At 30.4% G+C, this 17,867-nt stretch overlaps 4 protein-coding genes across 4 annotated transcripts; 2 read left to right on the forward strand and 2 right to left on the reverse strand.

Annotated features, from left to right (window-relative positions):
- PGO_093730 (hypothetical protein) lies at nucleotides 1-8,265 on the forward strand (the record flags this gene model as incomplete). Its single annotated transcript, XM_028687961.1, has 1 exon — nucleotides 1-8,265. One exon carries the CDS (start codon nucleotides 1-3, stop codon nucleotides 8,263-8,265), a length of 8,265 nt encoding a protein of 2,754 aa, XP_028543762.1.
- An 882-nt stretch (nucleotides 8,266-9,147) lies between these two features.
- PGO_093740 (hypothetical protein, conserved) lies at nucleotides 9,148-9,744 on the reverse strand (the record flags this gene model as incomplete). The annotated part of the gene is made up of 2 exons (XM_028687962.1): nucleotides 9,148-9,322; nucleotides 9,584-9,744. The coding sequence occupies 2 exons, from the start codon at nucleotides 9,742-9,744 to the stop codon at nucleotides 9,148-9,150; spliced, it is 336 nt and encodes a 111-aa protein (XP_028543763.1).
- Nucleotides 9,745-11,171: 1,427 nt separating this feature from the next.
- Nucleotides 11,172-14,196, reverse strand: PGO_093750 (hypothetical protein, conserved; the record flags this gene model as incomplete). Its single annotated transcript, XM_028687963.1, has 2 exons — nucleotides 11,172-11,567; nucleotides 11,779-14,196. The coding sequence occupies 2 exons, from the start codon at nucleotides 14,194-14,196 to the stop codon at nucleotides 11,172-11,174; spliced, it is 2,814 nt and encodes a 937-aa protein (XP_028543764.1).
- A 1,598-nt stretch (nucleotides 14,197-15,794) lies between these two features.
- Nucleotides 15,795-17,492, forward strand: PGO_093760 (phosphatidylinositol N-acetylglucosaminyltransferase subunit H; the record flags this gene model as incomplete). The annotated part of the gene is made up of 5 exons (XM_028687964.1): nucleotides 15,795-15,926; nucleotides 16,285-16,384; nucleotides 16,565-16,677; nucleotides 16,853-16,927; nucleotides 17,154-17,492. The coding sequence occupies 5 exons, from the start codon at nucleotides 15,795-15,797 to the stop codon at nucleotides 17,490-17,492; spliced, it is 759 nt and encodes a 252-aa protein (XP_028543765.1).
- Between the last annotated feature and the right edge of the window lie 375 nt (nucleotides 17,493-17,867).

The raw sequence follows: 17,867 nt of genomic DNA on the forward strand, positions 1-17,867 counted from the left end.
ATGAAACGAATAGATAAGAGGTCCCTTAAGGATAATATTCAGGAAGAACACTTACCATTAAGCAGATGTAACCATAATTTTTTCAATAATTTAAACCACGTAGACACACACACGAATAGTGAATCCAGAAGATCTAGTTTTGAAGAATGTGTGTTTACACCACAATTTCACAATAGGAATAATAAAAATACGATTAATATAAAAATAAAAAAAAATATAAACACAAATTCACAATATTCTGAAAAAAAAAAAAAAAAAAATGAAAATAAATCCTTCATTAAATCTATGGTTGATAAGATAGATGAAATGTGTAAAAAGGGATTATATGATGAGAAAAATAATTCACAAAAGTTACCATTTAAATCGAGACCAACATTCATTTTAAATGAATATTTAAATGTAGAACCTACAAATACTGTAATGTATAGACGTAGAACACCAAACGAGACATTGCGGAGAAGTGATTTCAATGGAATAAATTTAAAGCCATTTATTAGACTTAAGAGTCATCACAACTGTGGAAGAAGCAAAGATAAAAACAGTAACAAGAGCAACAACATATGTAATAATTGCATTAGTGAGGAGAGGAGGAAAAAGGCTACTATAAAAATTACTAGTAAAAGCCCATTTCAAACATTTAACTCCAATTTCATGAGTAGAAATCAGTCTCCTTCTATACACCCTAATCCTGTAAATTATTCTTCCCTAAGAAATAATATAATAAATAAAGACCTTACTTTTCGAAATGACGAAAAGGGAAAAAAGAAAGTGATCCCACCAGTACGTACGCATAAATTGAAGAAGTTAAGTGATGGGCTAACTTGCAATGCTAGTATGATTTTTACACCTTTCATGAATTCTATCGCTGATAAAAGATATGCAAATGATTATCCATTGTGTAAATGGGGAGAAACAAATGAAGTGAATAGAAATGGAACTCGTCACTTAAGTAGGACTGATCTAGAAGAAAATTTCTATAACGATACAAAAGAAGGAGAAAAAACAAGAACAATGAAAGAGAAGAAAAGCCAGTTGAAGGTAGAAAAAATGAACAAAATAATTCACCACAGAAACGATTTTTTTAACAACTCATATAACCATTTAATAATTGCTAACGAGAAAAATTTAAAGGAAAAAAAGAAAACAAAAAACAAATTCCGAGTTAGGATGTCTGTACCTTTGAACAGAAACAGTGGTAGATATTGTGAGGAGAAAGGTAATAGAACCAATATGGATAGAAATAGTAATGCAACCACCAATACTTCCAAATTTTTATTCACTTCAAAAACAGATAGAGGAATGAACTTAAACTTAAAGAAGGGATTAAGTAAAGATATCAAATTTCGCTATGTTCATAACAATAATGAGGAAAAGAAAAGCGCTAAAAAGCGTTACCACTCCTCGATCATATGTGATATGGATAATCATAATAATAATGAGAGTAGTAGTAATTCTTCATCTGATGAAATTCCCAATGGAATTTGTAGTGTCGATAATAAATGTGATAAAGGCGACTTAAAAACACATTGTAATCACGGAAGGAGCAAGTGCAGCAGCAAGGGAAGTAACATTTCTGAGCATGAAACAAATATAGGGAAAAAACTGGAGATCTCCAAAGGTATAAAGAAACGGGAGAATGTAGATATGTGGGATAAAGTACCAGGAAGATCCTACAGCGAATATGAAAAAAGATGTCTTAACAAGAAAAATGAGAAAAGAATGAGGAAGAAATTTTCTCATTACAAGACTCAGACAGAACATAATATTTACATTCCAGATAATCATTCAGAAAATAGACATCATTCTACTTCATGTTTTCAAATAAGGGATAATAAAAATATGGAATCAGATGAATTTGCCGAGTCCATGAATTCAAACAAATCAAGAGAATTTAGTAAAATCAGAAATTGTCACAGTCAACATAGTATAGAAACAAAGAAAAATGTAGTGAATAAACTGGGTGTGGAAAAGGAAAAATCAAATAACGAAAGAAATTTTTGTTCATTAACACGATATAATTATAAGCTGGACCAGGATACATATAACAAGAAAAAATTCCCAAATTACAAAATATTAAAAGGTAGGAACCAAACATGTGATAGTGTAAACTACAAATTAAGCAATAGTACGGGTAGAAAGAATAAAAATCATACAGACTTGAATCACGAAAATTCTCCTTCCTATTACAATTCGCTTAATGGAAAAGACAAATACAAAAATTTAAAAACGATTACTATACGATCAGATAGTGCAGATAAACTCAATAAAGAAGATTTAAAAAGGACAGAAGAAGACACAACAAGAACTATCATGCAGAATAATGAAAAATATAGCTTTCATCACGACAACAAGAGTAATTACAATTTATTAGACGAACCAAATTCTCATGAAGATTATGGAAATAAGTACAAATTGGTGCATTATTACAACCAGAATGAAAAAAAGAACAATAACGATCAAAACAGTACCCGTGAAGACAAGGCGTATGAAAATTACACCAATAAAATCGAGGGAGATATACACAGTTTCGCAAAAGTCAAACATTTGGTTGATGAAAATAAAGTATTAGAAATAGAAGATAAAAGGGGGAGAACCACAATGAGTATTCCTATATTATCACACGGCAAAAAACATAGCAAAAAGGAGGAATTTCCGTCTGATCTGATAGGAAAAAAAGGCATGTCTATTTGCTCATACCATGGAGGTTTAAGATGCACAGATATTATTTCAAGCGCGATTGAGAATAATGGTAATGACAGTTATTACGACAATGAGAAAATCAGTTGTTCAGAAGGAAAAAAAAAAAAAAAAAAATCTAATTTCTATTCAAAGCACATTGCAAGCTCCATAGGAAAAGAACGAAAAGAGGCCAATCAAACAATTCCAAAAGAATTTACTTACAATTCTAAAACGTTTTACAGAATGAATGAATGCAAATCGCCTAATGGTCATTGTTCTAATTGTTTTCATAATATTGTTAGAGGCAAGAAAAACGAAAATTGTGATTATCCAATTCCAAATCAGGATCAAATGGAATACACAAATACAAGAGATGCATTCTATGGAGGGAGAAAAAAGCAGCAAAGCAGAAGTATATATAGGAATTACAAAAACGGATCTTATTGTGGTTCTCATGAACAAGTGAATAGAGGTGGCATGAGACATTCATTTAGTACAAAAAAAACATCCCATGTAACATGCTCAGAAAACTGCATAAGAAACGGTCAAGAATTATTATCCCATGCATCGTTAGAAGGGGAAATTTCATACATAAAACAAAATGAAGAAAAAAAGGAATTACATCAGAATATTGAGGATCAATTAGTAAAGGATAAGAATTACACATTGATGTTGCCACTAACAAAAAAGCATATGTTGTTAAATGGAAATGTTCTTGGAGAAGAAATCGAGTATTATAAAGAGAACTCACAAACACATCGTGGAAAAAGCAAATCTAAGGGAAACAGAACCTCTGTTGCGGATATCACAGATGAGCTCTCTTTTGGTCATCAACTAATGGCAAGAAACACGAAAGAGACGAATATGCAAAGAAGAGCAGAAGAGGCAATTTCAACTAACTATGACGATGAATACCAAACACATTCGAGAGTTAGCAGAAAAATGTGCGATAAATATAGTCGACAACCAAAAGAAGATCGTCAGGATGAGGTAGAGAGACATAAAAAAAATAAGAAATCAAGTAGACAATATTCAGAGCAGAATACCCATTCACAACACCATCTCAAATCCGAGTGGACTCCTGTTCAATCACCACAATTATTTTGTAAGGAAATTTGTGATAAAAAAAATAATAAAATGAGGACAGTATTACTTTCTGATAGTTCTGAACAAAAGGTGAATTCACTGTTAAGGAAAAGACAGGAAGTATTAAAAGATGCACACTCGAGAAAACAAATTACTAATTCGATTGAAATTTTTCACAAAAAAAATGCTTATCTTGGAATGGACAGATGTGATATAAGTAGAAATGGAACCCCATGGAAATGTGCATCATCAACTTCTTCTTCTAGTTTTTGTGATTATTCTGGAATGAACAATGTAGAAAGAATTCTTTACAATTCCGAGGGATTGTCTAATGAAGAACGATATAGATGCAGAAAGGATGGGGAAGGTGGAAATTATTCCAATCGAAGGAATCATCATGGAATAATACAGACTATTACAGGAGGTAGCCTGACTCATCATAGTGGTAATAATACATCGTGCTATAAAAAAATGAACCGCTCGAATTTATCTAGAAAACACGTTCGTGAGAGGACTCTCCCTGAAAAGCGTGTTAATAGTATTCCCCATCTCAATGGAAATGATACCATGTCGAAAACTTCAAAATCGTTGAGCAGAGATGAACATGGTCACAGCAGTTTTTTCCACAGCCGAGACAATGTGGTAAGCAGCGAAAATGGAGAAAACAACTCCAATTGCATAGAAATTAATAGAATATGTAGCAACAGAAACAAACTAAAAATTAGAAATACCCAATCGAAAGATCACAATGGACACAATGACTATGGTTGTCGCACATGTTCATTGCATCGAGGGAAGTATGTGTGCGGTATAATGGACAAACCTATGAATGGCGAAAGAAGAGTATACGATGCAAGTATGTATCAGATCGATCAAAGAGGATTACATGATAAGAAAAGAAACACAACAGATGAGAAATTATGGAACCTTCCAACGTCATCCATTTATTATGCTCAAGATGAATATAAAAAAAAAAAAAATGTAAACCAAAGAATGAACAAATCATCGAGGAGAGGAGGAAGCACATACAACAATCACAATCCATATTTGGAACATTCATCCTTTGATCAGTTCACCAATTTGAATAATATAAATTGTCCTATTAATGGTGAAACGTACGCGAGGAAAAATCAAGATGACGAAAAACATGATGTATTGAAAGTTACAAATACAGAAAGGGACAATCTAAGACAGAATAAAAATCGCACAAAATCATGCATCTCATCCACGGAAAAAGAACATAAGAGTGGGGAAATACTAAGAGAGAATTGTGTGAAAAAGAAAACGTACGATAATTGTGTTGTTGATTCATTGTTGAAGGAAGAAAATATACCTATTGGAAACTGTTTGTATAAATTAAATGAAAAGTCGAGCAATGAAAACAGCTTCAAACATTTAAGAGATGATTCTTTGAGGAACACGAATTGCAGTAAACATAGATATGATCACAAAAAGGAACTAATTTCTGATTTGGAAAACAAGTCTCATATTAGCTTCGATGGCATAGATCGAAGCATGTCTATACGTAGAGGTACATCTGCATGTAGAAGTGACAATTTTAGAGAGGAATTTCACAAATGTAAGTTCTCCAATGATGATTATGTTGAAGGGAAATGCTATCAAACGTGTAGAAGTAAAAATAAGGAATATGACTCAGATAACAAAAGCTATTACGAAAGAGAGGTAGTAAATCCACATAATATATTACAGAAAATGGAAAATAAAAAAAAACATCAAAATGAGGTTGCTAATAAATATAACAAAGTCAGGGAAAGAAAGTGTAACAATAAATCATATCATAGTCAGTTCTGTTCAGAATACTCCCAAAGAAATAATCCTGTTTCTGGAATATATATAATGAAGCGCTCAGATGAACACAACAGTTGTAGTGAAAATAGCTCATGTGCATTGTCAAGATCGAATATTTCCCACATAAATGGAAAGAAAAAAAAAAATACAAAAGATAGTGATATAAATTTAAACCTACACAACAGGGAGCATAAAAATGTGAATAAGGAGTCGCGAATTTGGCACAATGATCAAGTAGAAGGAGGGAAAAAAAAGTGTTACTACTCCAGTAGCAGAACTCGAAGGGACGAAGAGAAAAAAGAGAATAAAGCACATACGGACATTTTGAAAACTAATTGCAAATGGTCTTGGATAAAGGAGAAAAGTAGGAATAAGAAACATGATCATATAATAAGTACAGAATGTGTAGATAATAAATTAGCTGAGAAAAACTCAAAGGCAAATAACACGTCCCATATACATGACAATTATGCAAACTCATGTGACAATATGTATTCAGATTGTGAAAGCTCAAATTATTCAAACAAGTCAGAAAAGAAATGGAGTCACAAGAAAATTTCCTCGAAATGTGTAAGTAAAAATAGTTTTAATAATGAACCTTCTTATATTCACAAATGCAGTGAAGAAATAGGGATTAACCCCTCACGCCATGGTAGCAATCACGCGCGAAATGGGGATCTGTTAAGGAATGTAAATAAGAAGGAAAACTATAAAATGTTGATATGCAATTCGAAAGATGACATAAGAATTTGTCGCAGCAATTCGAAAGATGACATAAAAATTTGTCGTAGCAATTCGAAAGATGACATAAAAATTTGTCGCAGCAATTTGAAAGATGACATAAAAATTTGTTGTAGCAATTCGAAAACGAGTAATTTATCAAAAGATGACTCAAATGGAATGATTCAAACATGTTCTCCATGTAAAATGATTGAATATCAGACAAATGTGAATATCGGAAAAAATGATGAACCATCTTATGCTCAGACACATTCCTCATCCTTGAATCATCAGATAAATCCCACGACAGATGAAAATACAAAGGAAAAGGAAAACGAATCGAAAATATCAGAAAGAGTAAATATGCATCATTTCGGTATGCTAGATAAGGAAAATGCTATGAATAGACTATTACACCAGGGAAATTCCCATCCAAATTTTATAAATGGAAATATTCACAAAAATGTTCTTCGAAAAACAGTTAGTGGGGTTGTGGGAATTAAAAATGCCAATGAATACATGAAGAAGGAGTTCAATTATTATCTAAATTGTGATAATTCTATAAAAAATGGCAATAATTACGAGAAAGAAAAAGAAAAAAAAAAAACGGGAGAATTGTCCAAATTGTCGTTTGTGAAAGATAATTTCAAAAATGGCTTATCAAGCACAGATATGGAAAAGCATAAATGCAGCAGTGGTGAAGTATCAGATAACGTTTATTCCGTATTAATTGGAGAGAATAACACAATTAATGTTTTAAATAATAATGAAAAGGAAGAATCATTTGAAAAAAATAACAACTCTATTGGTAATATTATTCTTCCGAGTGGGAGTCAGAACACAATTGGGAATTTAGATCTTCATAGTGACAATACAAGTATAGATGCTACTAATATCATGATAGGTAGTGAGCTTCATAACCATACGCCGTCAAATGATGAAAAGAGAGATTTCATAAGTTGCAATGAAAAGGAAAATGAAATAAAAATTATTTACCCCAAGGAAGAAGCAAAAGGTTACAATAGCAAGAATTATTATAACAATATTAGTATGAACCAAAGTCTAAAAGTTGCAAATCCATGTTCTACTACACATCCGAAGTATAATGACATGCTTTATGGAAACACAAATAATTCCCTTTTCATGAACAAGCAGTATTCGTGCATGTCTGAACCCGCTCTTAATCACATTATACACGAACCTTATATAGGTAAAAACAGTTTAGCCATTGATCAAGGACTAATGAACAATTATAATTTAAATGGAATATATTACAGTGGTAAAGCATTTAATAATCCAGATTTGGGGAATATAAATATGCATAGACATTTATATAATAGTGGATTTGAAAACAGATATGGTGAATCTGCTAATGTAACGAGAAGTGACATTATCACATCGAGCGTTGCGTCCATGAACCATTTGAACCCTCAACAGAGGCTCAATCAGAATTTTAGCAAAACATTCCAAGTTCCGATTGAAACTCGTGATCTGACAAATGGGAGAAATTACAATTTTGCTACTGTTGGTGCTAATGCTCCATTAATTAATAGTCAAATTTGTGACGGAGGGATTTTCTACGATGCAAATGGTAAAGCATACGTAATTGGCAGAACTGGGAAATCCAATTCAAGCGCACTGAGTGTTGTGGGTAGTTATATGTCAGCGAATAATGTGGGTGATTCTGTTATACCAAGTTATCACCTCTCAATGAATAATAAAAACAAAGAAAATTTGAACAATAACGAGTTGACCAGACATACGAGTCATGCTAATTTGCACATAAACCCTTCCATGAATGGGGAAGTTCCCTATGTAAATAATGCTACAAATCAGGTATGTGGTGCTACAAATCCGGTATGTGGTGCTACAAATCCGGTATGTGGTGCTACAAATCCCGTAAGTGGTGATAATCCTATCACAAAAGATAGCAGAGGTATGAATTTAAAGAAACCTATGGTAATACTATGAATGGTGAGATATTTATAAATAAGATGTTAAATAATTCTGGACACATTTTTTGTATGAAGAAAATATTTCGAAAGTATCAACGAAAGAATAGACAGATGGAAAATAAATTAGGAGCATATGCTTAAAAATTAAGTGTGTTATTTTATCCCCTGATGGGTATATTTTATACCTTTTGTCAAATGACCAAGTGGTCTCACAATTCTTTTTGCCTTCCTCGAAGGAACTCATTTATCTATTCGCATGTACAAGCCGATAAAGAGCGTCTTCACACATTTTGTTCAGTTTATTCATCAGGGGGGAGAGGGGTTAAAAAAAAATTGTTTTTCGTTTTTGTATCCACTTTTTTTTTATTGGATTTTTGTAATTATCTCCCCTTTATTGTTTTATAAATATCCGATACGCATTCCAATCATTTCGAATATTCATATGAGCAAAAGTTTTTTTTTTTTTTTTTTTTTTTTTCCCACTGATCGATACTACACATAATGTTCTCACCATTTAGTCATATCAATTTTTGTTATATTATATACTGCATTATGCTATATTATATTTTATTATATTTTATTATATTTTATTTATTATTTTTTTTATTGGACTAGTGTGTTCATAAATTCCCCACAAAATTGTTCATAAGAATATACAGGAGCAAAGCACTAAATTAATTAATTGACGAAAAAAACGAAGCTCACGTAGGTGAGTGGGTATTCCACTGGCTGTATAATTAGATAAAAAAGTACATGTACGTGTACTAGTATCTGAATAAATACATATATATATATATATATATATGCAAACAATAAGCTGGTAGAACAAGAGAGTAACAACCCCTGAGGGGGCGTGGGAGGGTTGTAGACATTGTATTGATGCAAAATAACTTTATGTTCATTTCGGAACTGGGTTAAGCCACTGACCACCTTGGCCATATGCTGATGCAACAACTTGAGCAACCTTTCTCTGTTTATGATTCATGTATACCATATACCATGCTTTGTATCCAAGGTAAAAAATAAGTCCCATACCAAACGGGTTGGCCCACCACCAATATCTATATTGGTACCTGTGTTTGCGGAAAGGGGAGGGGGAAAGGGATGAAATGTTGAAATGATGAAGTGATGTAAGTGTTCCATAAGGGGTATGTATGTATGTATGTATGTCATGATTTGGTTATCTATATGTTACACATTGTAATGTAACTGTAACATGAATGTACAAACACATGACCATGTTTAAAATGTGTTTGCACTAACACAATAGTAAAAATTGGGGCCTTTTTATGTAACTTTTTTTTTTTCATTTGACGATTCGTTCGATAACTTACACTCTGGCTACTTGTGCTATTTGATTATTCGTGAATTCAGTGACTCCATTATATACATCTATGATTTGTTTATTCTTGTGATTTAACCACATTTTTTTCCACGTTTTGGGGTTTATTCCTCTCCCCATCATGGCAATGTAACCCTGGATGTGGAATCCCATTTTTCCTCTTCCGTTGGTATGCTTGGTTTGCTTCCTCGCTATGCTTCCTTTTCTCTTTAGCTAAATACACACCAAAAGAAACAGTGAAACGTTCATTAATATCCTGAATGGTTTATGCATGTATATATATATATACACAAGCGCATACTACATGTTTGGGTTATTGTTGTGGTATTCCCTAATTAGGTTTTTTACCTAAGCTAAATGATGGTTCTTTTTAAATAACATTTTTCTCCGTGCTATCACTTTTGTCAAAATAATATCCAGGTACACTCAGAATGATTTTGCACCTCAAAAAAAAAAAAAAAATTGTAAAAAGAGAATAAATAAGCAAATAAATAAGTAAATATGCAAATAAATAAATAAGTAAATATGCAAATAAATAAGCAATTAAATATGCAAGTAAATATGCAAATAAATAAGCAAGTAAATATGCAAATAAATAGGCAAATAAATAAGAAGTAAATATGCAAATAAATAGGCAAATAAACAAGAAGTAAATATGCAAATAAATAGGCAAATAAATATGCAAATAAATAGGCAAATAAATAGGCAAATAAATAAGCAAGTAAATAGGCAAATAAATAAGCATTTCTGACATGTTGACTCAGGAGCACAACATTGCGGAGCATGCCGTGTACAACTGCTTGCAAACATTGCAAAAGTTTATGTATATACACATACGTATAAATGAATATATGCAACATAGGGGCCACGAAAACCCGGGTCTTACCTCTATCACTTTTTCCTTTTTTTTAATTTGGCAATTACATATGTGTAAAGAGGATGGGAGAACAAAAAAGAACTATTATAGGCATCTGAAAATGTAACATTATTATTCGTCCTTGAAATGGCGTAATTATTTTTAAGCACTTTCGAATATAAAATATTTGCTTTTATTTGAGCTTTATGAAAAACTGTATAATCAAGTGGACATACGGGTATGCATATATTATTTATTATTTTACAGATTTTGTGATGCGTATTTTTTTTTTTTTTTTTTTTTTTTTTTATAAATACATTGTTTTATAATTACTGGGACACCTTCCTTGAGAAGTTTGAGGGGACTGAAAGAAATAATCAGTGTTCTTTGCTCAGATGAACAACTGCGTTTCAAAATGGATGGAGATAGGGAAAACATAACGGAAGTTTTTCCATTATGAATATATTCTTATCAAATAGCATTATAAATGTTATACGACATCGCCCATAGGCTCATTCATCAAACGTCCACACAAATAGACATGAAGAAATGAAGAAGCAATTTTTTTTCTAGCTCATTTCAGTGCAAGCGATATTTTGCTGCATTTTGCATAGTAGACATGTTTGGATTTCAACGCGCCAAAAAAAAAAAAAAAAAAAAAAAAAAAGAAAAAAAAAAAAAAGATAACATATTGACAATATGTATCCAAAATAATAAGTGAAAATCACAATGACAATTGTTCCTTCGTCTTTTCAATGGCTTCTTTCCACAAAGTAGTATAATTTATATTCCGCTTAATACAGTGTAACTTCAATTTCAACTGAACTTTTTTAACAATAAATTCAGATCTTGATTGTATATTAGCAGATTTATTGTATTGGTAGCACAACACACCAAGTCCTATCACCCATGTAGCAATAACGTCTTCATCATTTGAAAAAAAATCATAAGTTCTTTCTCTGGTACGTAATGTGAAACATTTACAAGGGTGTATCTTATACGCATTATTGTAAACTTGGTTGGGTTTTATTTTCTTTTTCTTAAGATTCTTTTTATTATTCTTTTCAATAAGCCAATACACAGGTCTGCTATTTAGTCCGTATTCAATGGATGTTATGTCCTGCAAGGGAATGACAAATGGTGTGATTTTATCGTGTACATGAACAGTTAAACCATTGGGGGAAGAATGGCCAAATAAAGCAGAAAGGTTATAATTAAGATGAGATTCTTAAACGCATATATAAAAATAGATAAGGCCTGTATGGGGAAGTCATGCAGAAAATATAACAATGGGTTTTGCAAAAGTATCACACGAAATAAATAAAACTAACCTGAATGTCTATCAACTTCTTCCGCTTGAACCCGCTTTTTCCCTTAAGATTTTTGGTCCAATTGATAAATCGATTATTCACAATTTTCATATATATAGGCACCGGTATGTGCCTAAAGCCGTGATATTTGCACTTATGTAAGAGCGTTCCAATATTCATTTTTTTTATCTCATCAATTATTGGTCTATCATTTAATCTACCTTGTCCAATAGATAGGAGTAAGGTTTTTTTCTTTATATTATTTCTCTGGATAATAACAGAAGATAATTTATTTTTTAGTTCGTTTATATAACTATTAGCAACTTCAACATTGTTAATATTCATTTCATACATATTTAAAATTTGATCATCGAATTTAATTTTCATTTTTTCTTTTTGTTCATTATATTCCTTTTCTCTTTGCTTGACAACCTTTGCCAGAGAGTCTAATAAGTTGGTGTCTAACAAACGAATGATGTCGTCACATGTATTGTCATTATTTGATAATTTTTCTTCAATGAGAGATGCATTTTCTTTAAAAAAATTAACATAAGTTAAAATGTTTTCATCATTGGATTTAAAAATTTGAAATATTTTATTAATGATATCTATCAAATTTTCTATTTTGGGAATGAAAAAATTGTTGATACTGTTGCCACTTTTGCTCATAGTTTTGTATTTATGCTTTATATTATCATTCTCTTCTTGTAAGATTTTATTTTGGTTTAATGCTTCGTTTAATTCTTTACTTACTTGATCTAGTCTATAGTGTAGGTCTGTATTTTCTTTGTTAGCTGTTTCAAGAGAATTTTTCAAAGTGATGCATTCTTCTTTCTTTTTATTTAAAACAATTTCTTTATCTTCTATATCTTTTATGTATTCATAAATTTGTCCTTGTATTTCTTCATTTCTTTTTTTAAGTATATTAATTTCTTGTGTTAATTTCAAGCTTTCTTCACTTTTAATTTGCATAATTGCACACAGATTTTCTATCTTCGTTTGTTTTTCTCGATATGCATCAACATAAGAAATTCGATGTTCATCTAGCTCCTGATACATGTTAAATAGTTTATTATATTTGGATTCCAAGTTTTTTATTAGCATTTCATAATGTTGTATGGTTAAATTGTCTCTTTCTTGTGCATCCATTAGGGTATATGTATTATCATGTAGATCTTTTATTTTGTCATTTAAAATTTCTTTCTTATTTTCTAACATATATACCTTTTCTTCTAGTAAACTAGTTAACTTTTTCGATTCTTTACATTTTAATTTGGTTCCATTTGTTCTTCTACTATTTTGTTCAATTTCGTTATTATTTGAATGTAGAGTTGTACAAGAGAAATTATCCCTCGAAGTTATTTGATTAGCAACAGGTAAAAATGTTTTCACGCTTTCATTTGATGATTTGTAATTGAAATTACTATCATTATGATTGTCTATAGTGTCGTTTTTATAGCTGTTCTCATCTTGCTCAGTAGGGATATACTTAGATCCCCAAATAGAAACCTTTGTATTTAAAAAATTGTTAATGCTATTTTTTGTTTCATTTTTTTTCACTTTTCTTGTTAATTTGATTCTCCTCTTAGTATTAGCAGTGTTCAAATTGGGGTACGTGTCATCACTGTTTGAACTTAATGTGTTGGATTTGTTTCTGCTCTTTTCTGATATTATTTTTTCGTCTTTTACATTTACATCCGTTGGGATTTTAAAAAAAGATTCCTTTATGTGTATATCTGGTTTATAATTCTTGTAAACATTATTTATTCTTTTGTTCATCGCACTGTGCAGAGAGTTTGGTTCAATAGAATCTGCTGAGCTATCGCTGATGATTGACTCCTTAAATTCGTTATTTAGATTTTTCTCTTTATTGTAATACTTCTCAATGTAATTTAGTTTCACTGAATTCTTCTTCTCATCATCACTTCCACTTGAATTTGATCTTCTTCCATGTGTTGCAAATCTGTTTTGTCTCCCCTTATTCTCTTCTAATTTTGGTAGTACATGTCCCTTCTCCTCTTCCTCCTCCCACGATGGGTATTCATTTTTCAATTTATTTTTCTGAACATTTAAGTGAAATTTGCTCATGTCTTCAAGGTTCCCCTTTATATTAAGTCTAACTTTGTTAATACCGTTTTTTTCTCCTGTATCATATTCTATCTCACCTTTCTCATTAGTGTATTCCTCACCTTCATTATTTTTCCATTTATTATGTTGCATACCTCTTCTCTCCACTCCGATTTCATATTCGTGTTGTTCCAATGAATCATCACTTGAGTATTTCCTTTCTCGTGCTTCCTCATCTACCTTATCAGAACATAAGAAAGAAGAGTTATTATTTTTTAATTTAATAGACCATTGAATTAATTTTTCTCTCTCCTCCTTCAGTTTTAGTAATGGGTCTACTGAACTTGTCGATTTTTTCCCTGACTCGTTCATATTATTTTATTCTTGAGATTTATAATTATTTTTCCTTTCCAATGTTAAAAATAAGACATAAAAAAAAAAGAAAAAAAAAAAGAAAATATAAAGAAAAAAATTGTCTATAAAACTAGAATTTGGATATTCATGATCTCTTAGGAGAGAAGCTTCATAGGTACCTTTTCTTACGCAATAATATGACAAAAAAAGGAACGAAAAAGGAACGAAAAAGGAACAAAAAAGGAATAAAAAAGGAACAAAAAAAAAAAAAAAAATGTTAACTTGTGGAGGTATTACGGTAGCGTGATCGTAAAAAAAATACATAAAGTTAAAAAATATGATACGAAAAAAGGGGAGTGTGGTCTCCCTTTAGGAGTAATATTAGCACATAAATATATAAATAAAAATCATTTACATATTTCCCCACTTATGAGATAAGCAGCACACACAATAAGAGTATGTGTTCTTAGATTATTAGTATGTCTTTGCAAATTGGTAAGGCAGTTGGACATTTAACACCTTACACACAAATTTGATGCGGGATTATATAAAATAAAAATGTTTTAAAAATAATACAAAAATTTAAGCTGTTATATATTAAAATGATATGGAAAAACAAAATAAATGGCAGTAAAAAATAAAATAAATATAGTGAAATAATGCAAGGGGACATGGGGAAGGGCGTAAACCAAATAAAACAATATGACAAAACAACACGTGCAACAATGGTCTCAGCTATTTGCATAATTGCTATTATGGCCAAACATAACTTTTAATGACAAATTCCTTTTTTTTTTTTTATTTTTTTTTTTATAACTCCATTTTTCACTAAAATCGTATATGCACAATGAATTTTTTTTTTTTTTTTTTATCTTTAAAGAAATATTCTAAAAATGTAATTTGGAAAAAAAAAAAAAAAAAAATTACGCTTGTTAGCACATTCTCACGCTAATTACTGGGAGCATTTTATTTTGGAAAATGAAACGAGAAAAAGACTTTAAAAATATTATTTAATTCGCTGAGGCAGTAGTACCATTTTGTTGGTCTTTGCTTTGTTTATTGGGGATAAGAAAGTTTCCATGTGAATTGCATATGTTATGTATACATGTGTTCACTAAAGAGTTTTAGTATGTAAATGTGTACCAGCTTGTATGCACTCCAGTGTACGTAGCTTGTCATGCAGAAGAATCATGATATATATATTTTTTTTCTTTTTTTTGGTATTTCATAATCCTTCAGAGTGCATAAAGTCGTTGGGCAGACCGAGCACAAAAGAAAAAAAAAGTTATCAAAAAAAAAGGGATATGAAGCTTGGTCCCATAATAGTTAAGAACTAGTCCAAAAGTACATCAAGATGCAAAGCCAGAGCAACTTCAACTTAATATAACTATATCCCCATTGAAACATCTTAACATTGGATGAACAAATAATTTCAGAAAAAAAAAAAAAAAATAAAAAAAATGACATAAATTGATAAACAAAATGATCTTAATTTTTATGATTAATGGAGGTATAATGCTTAGATTCGTTTTCGCTTCGTTTCATTTCTTTTCATTTTTTTTTTTTTTTTATCCTGTTGATGACGAATTAAACTGAAAAAGAAAAAAAAAAAGAAAATGAAAAATGAAATAAGGAAAATTAAGCACGATTATGGCATTGAATACATATCAGAGAGAAGAGAAAAAAAAAGAGACGTTCTTCTGGTGATACTAACATTGACTGTATATTACCTTCATTGTCTATACTTGGTACGTAAGACGCATGTATGTAAGCATGCTTGGAAAAGTTGTTCACATTTTTTCCCCCAAGGGGTAGAGTGTAGTTTATATGCTGGAACATCGAGATATGCACTACAACTTTCTGTAAATACGCACCTGTGTAGGATTCATCAAAGCATCACCAAGTTTAAAAATAAAAGAAACAGCATACAAAGGGGAATAAACAAAAGAGCGGAAAACGACATAAAATAGGACGAGAAAAAACAGCAAAAAATCAAAAAGGAAAAAAAGAGAAAAAATCTTTGAGAAAATTTCGGTTGCAAATTCGCTGCAGCGGCACAAACAAAATACATTCCCAATCTTTTCCTTCTTTTACCCACCTTATCAGGGATGCAAGAAGGGACATGTTCTCCTTAACGAATTTCAGATCTTCCTGTTTATTTTTTATATTTCTTTCATCATCATATACTTGAATAATCACCACCTTGGTTAGTCTTTTTTGAGTGAAAAAAAATAAATATGTACACAAATATAATTCTCTAAGTCTATATATGTGTATGTATCTTTTCATGTATAAGTGTGCTACATACATCTATATCATATTTTATCAAATCTTTTATTTTATTTTATGTTATTTTATTTTTTTCATTTAACTATACCCTTAACAGAAAGGCTATTAATTGTAAGCAACATTGGAATACAACTAGAGAGAAACAGCTTGTTCCAACATCAATTAAAATTTATTTGTATAAGTGACGTGAAAAACATTTTTATTAATGAAGTAAGTTTTTTTTTTTTTTTTTTTAAAAAAAAAAAAGAAAACATGCTCTACATGCCTACTTCTACATAGTTTTAACGGTAGCATTTAATTTTCAAGTCTATATTGCATATTCTAATGTATTCTTTATTTTCACCACCTCTTTTCTTTTTTTTTTTTTTTTTTCTTCTTTTTAAAGGCTATATACATATTCGAGATATGTCCATATTTGTGTATCACTCTGAGGAATAATAAACTCATTGTTTTGTTCGATGTATGGGGAAAAGCAAAAAAAAAAAAAAACATACTATTCATCTTTTGCGTGTGCAGAAGTAGAAAGTTTTAAATTTGTTCACATATTATGATTTGTACCGATATGTGCATTAATATGTGTCAGGACTTAATGAATTTTGTGTCTACGCTTACACATGTACACACATTGCATCCATGGGCGCACTCTTTACCCCATTTGTGACATATTTCCATTACCCTTTTGACAGAACTTCAACTTGGGGATGAAAAATCTCGTGAACATATACAGGGATCTGAAAAGAGTTATCGTTCCTAATGGACACGAGAAGTTCAAAAGTGTGAAAGCATTGCATTTCCAAGAGGAGGAAAAATACGGAAATGGTGAAGAACAGAACTGCCCAGCGCCAAACTATGTGAATTCAACATATAATAATTCCTCAAGCGAAGAAGAAAATATTTTTAAACTCCTGAACTTTAATTCATGTGAAAATTATAAAATGAATAATAAAATTAGAGAAAGTAGAAAAATAAAAGAGTTTGACATATATATAAGCAAAAAATTAGCATTGGACATAATGAATAGTTGAGTGTCTTTTTTTTTTTTTTTTTTTTTTTTTTTTTTTTTTTTTTTATTTTTTTTTTTAAATTTTTTGTTTTTTTTTTTTTTTTTTTTTTTTTTTTTTTTTTTCCTTTTTTTTTTTTTTTTTTTTTTTTTTTTTTTTTTTTTTTTTTTTTTTTTTTTTTTTTTTTTTTTTTTTTTTTTTATTTCATCAATTTATTATTTACAAGATTATAGTGTAATTTTTTTTTTTTTTTTCTCCTTTTATTTTTCCCATTTTTTTTTTTTTTTTTTTTCATATTTTTCTATCATTTTTCTCATTTTTTTAACTTTAATTATGAGTTTTTCAATTCTACCCCATGATAAAATGCCTGTCGTTACAGTACCCCTCGTTGGTTATTTA

This window comes from Plasmodium gonderi (genome assembly GCF_002157705.1).
Source record: "Plasmodium gonderi DNA, contig: Chr09, whole genome shotgun sequence".
In the NCBI taxonomy this organism is placed as follows: Eukaryota; Apicomplexa; class Aconoidasida; order Haemosporida; family Plasmodiidae; genus Plasmodium; species Plasmodium gonderi.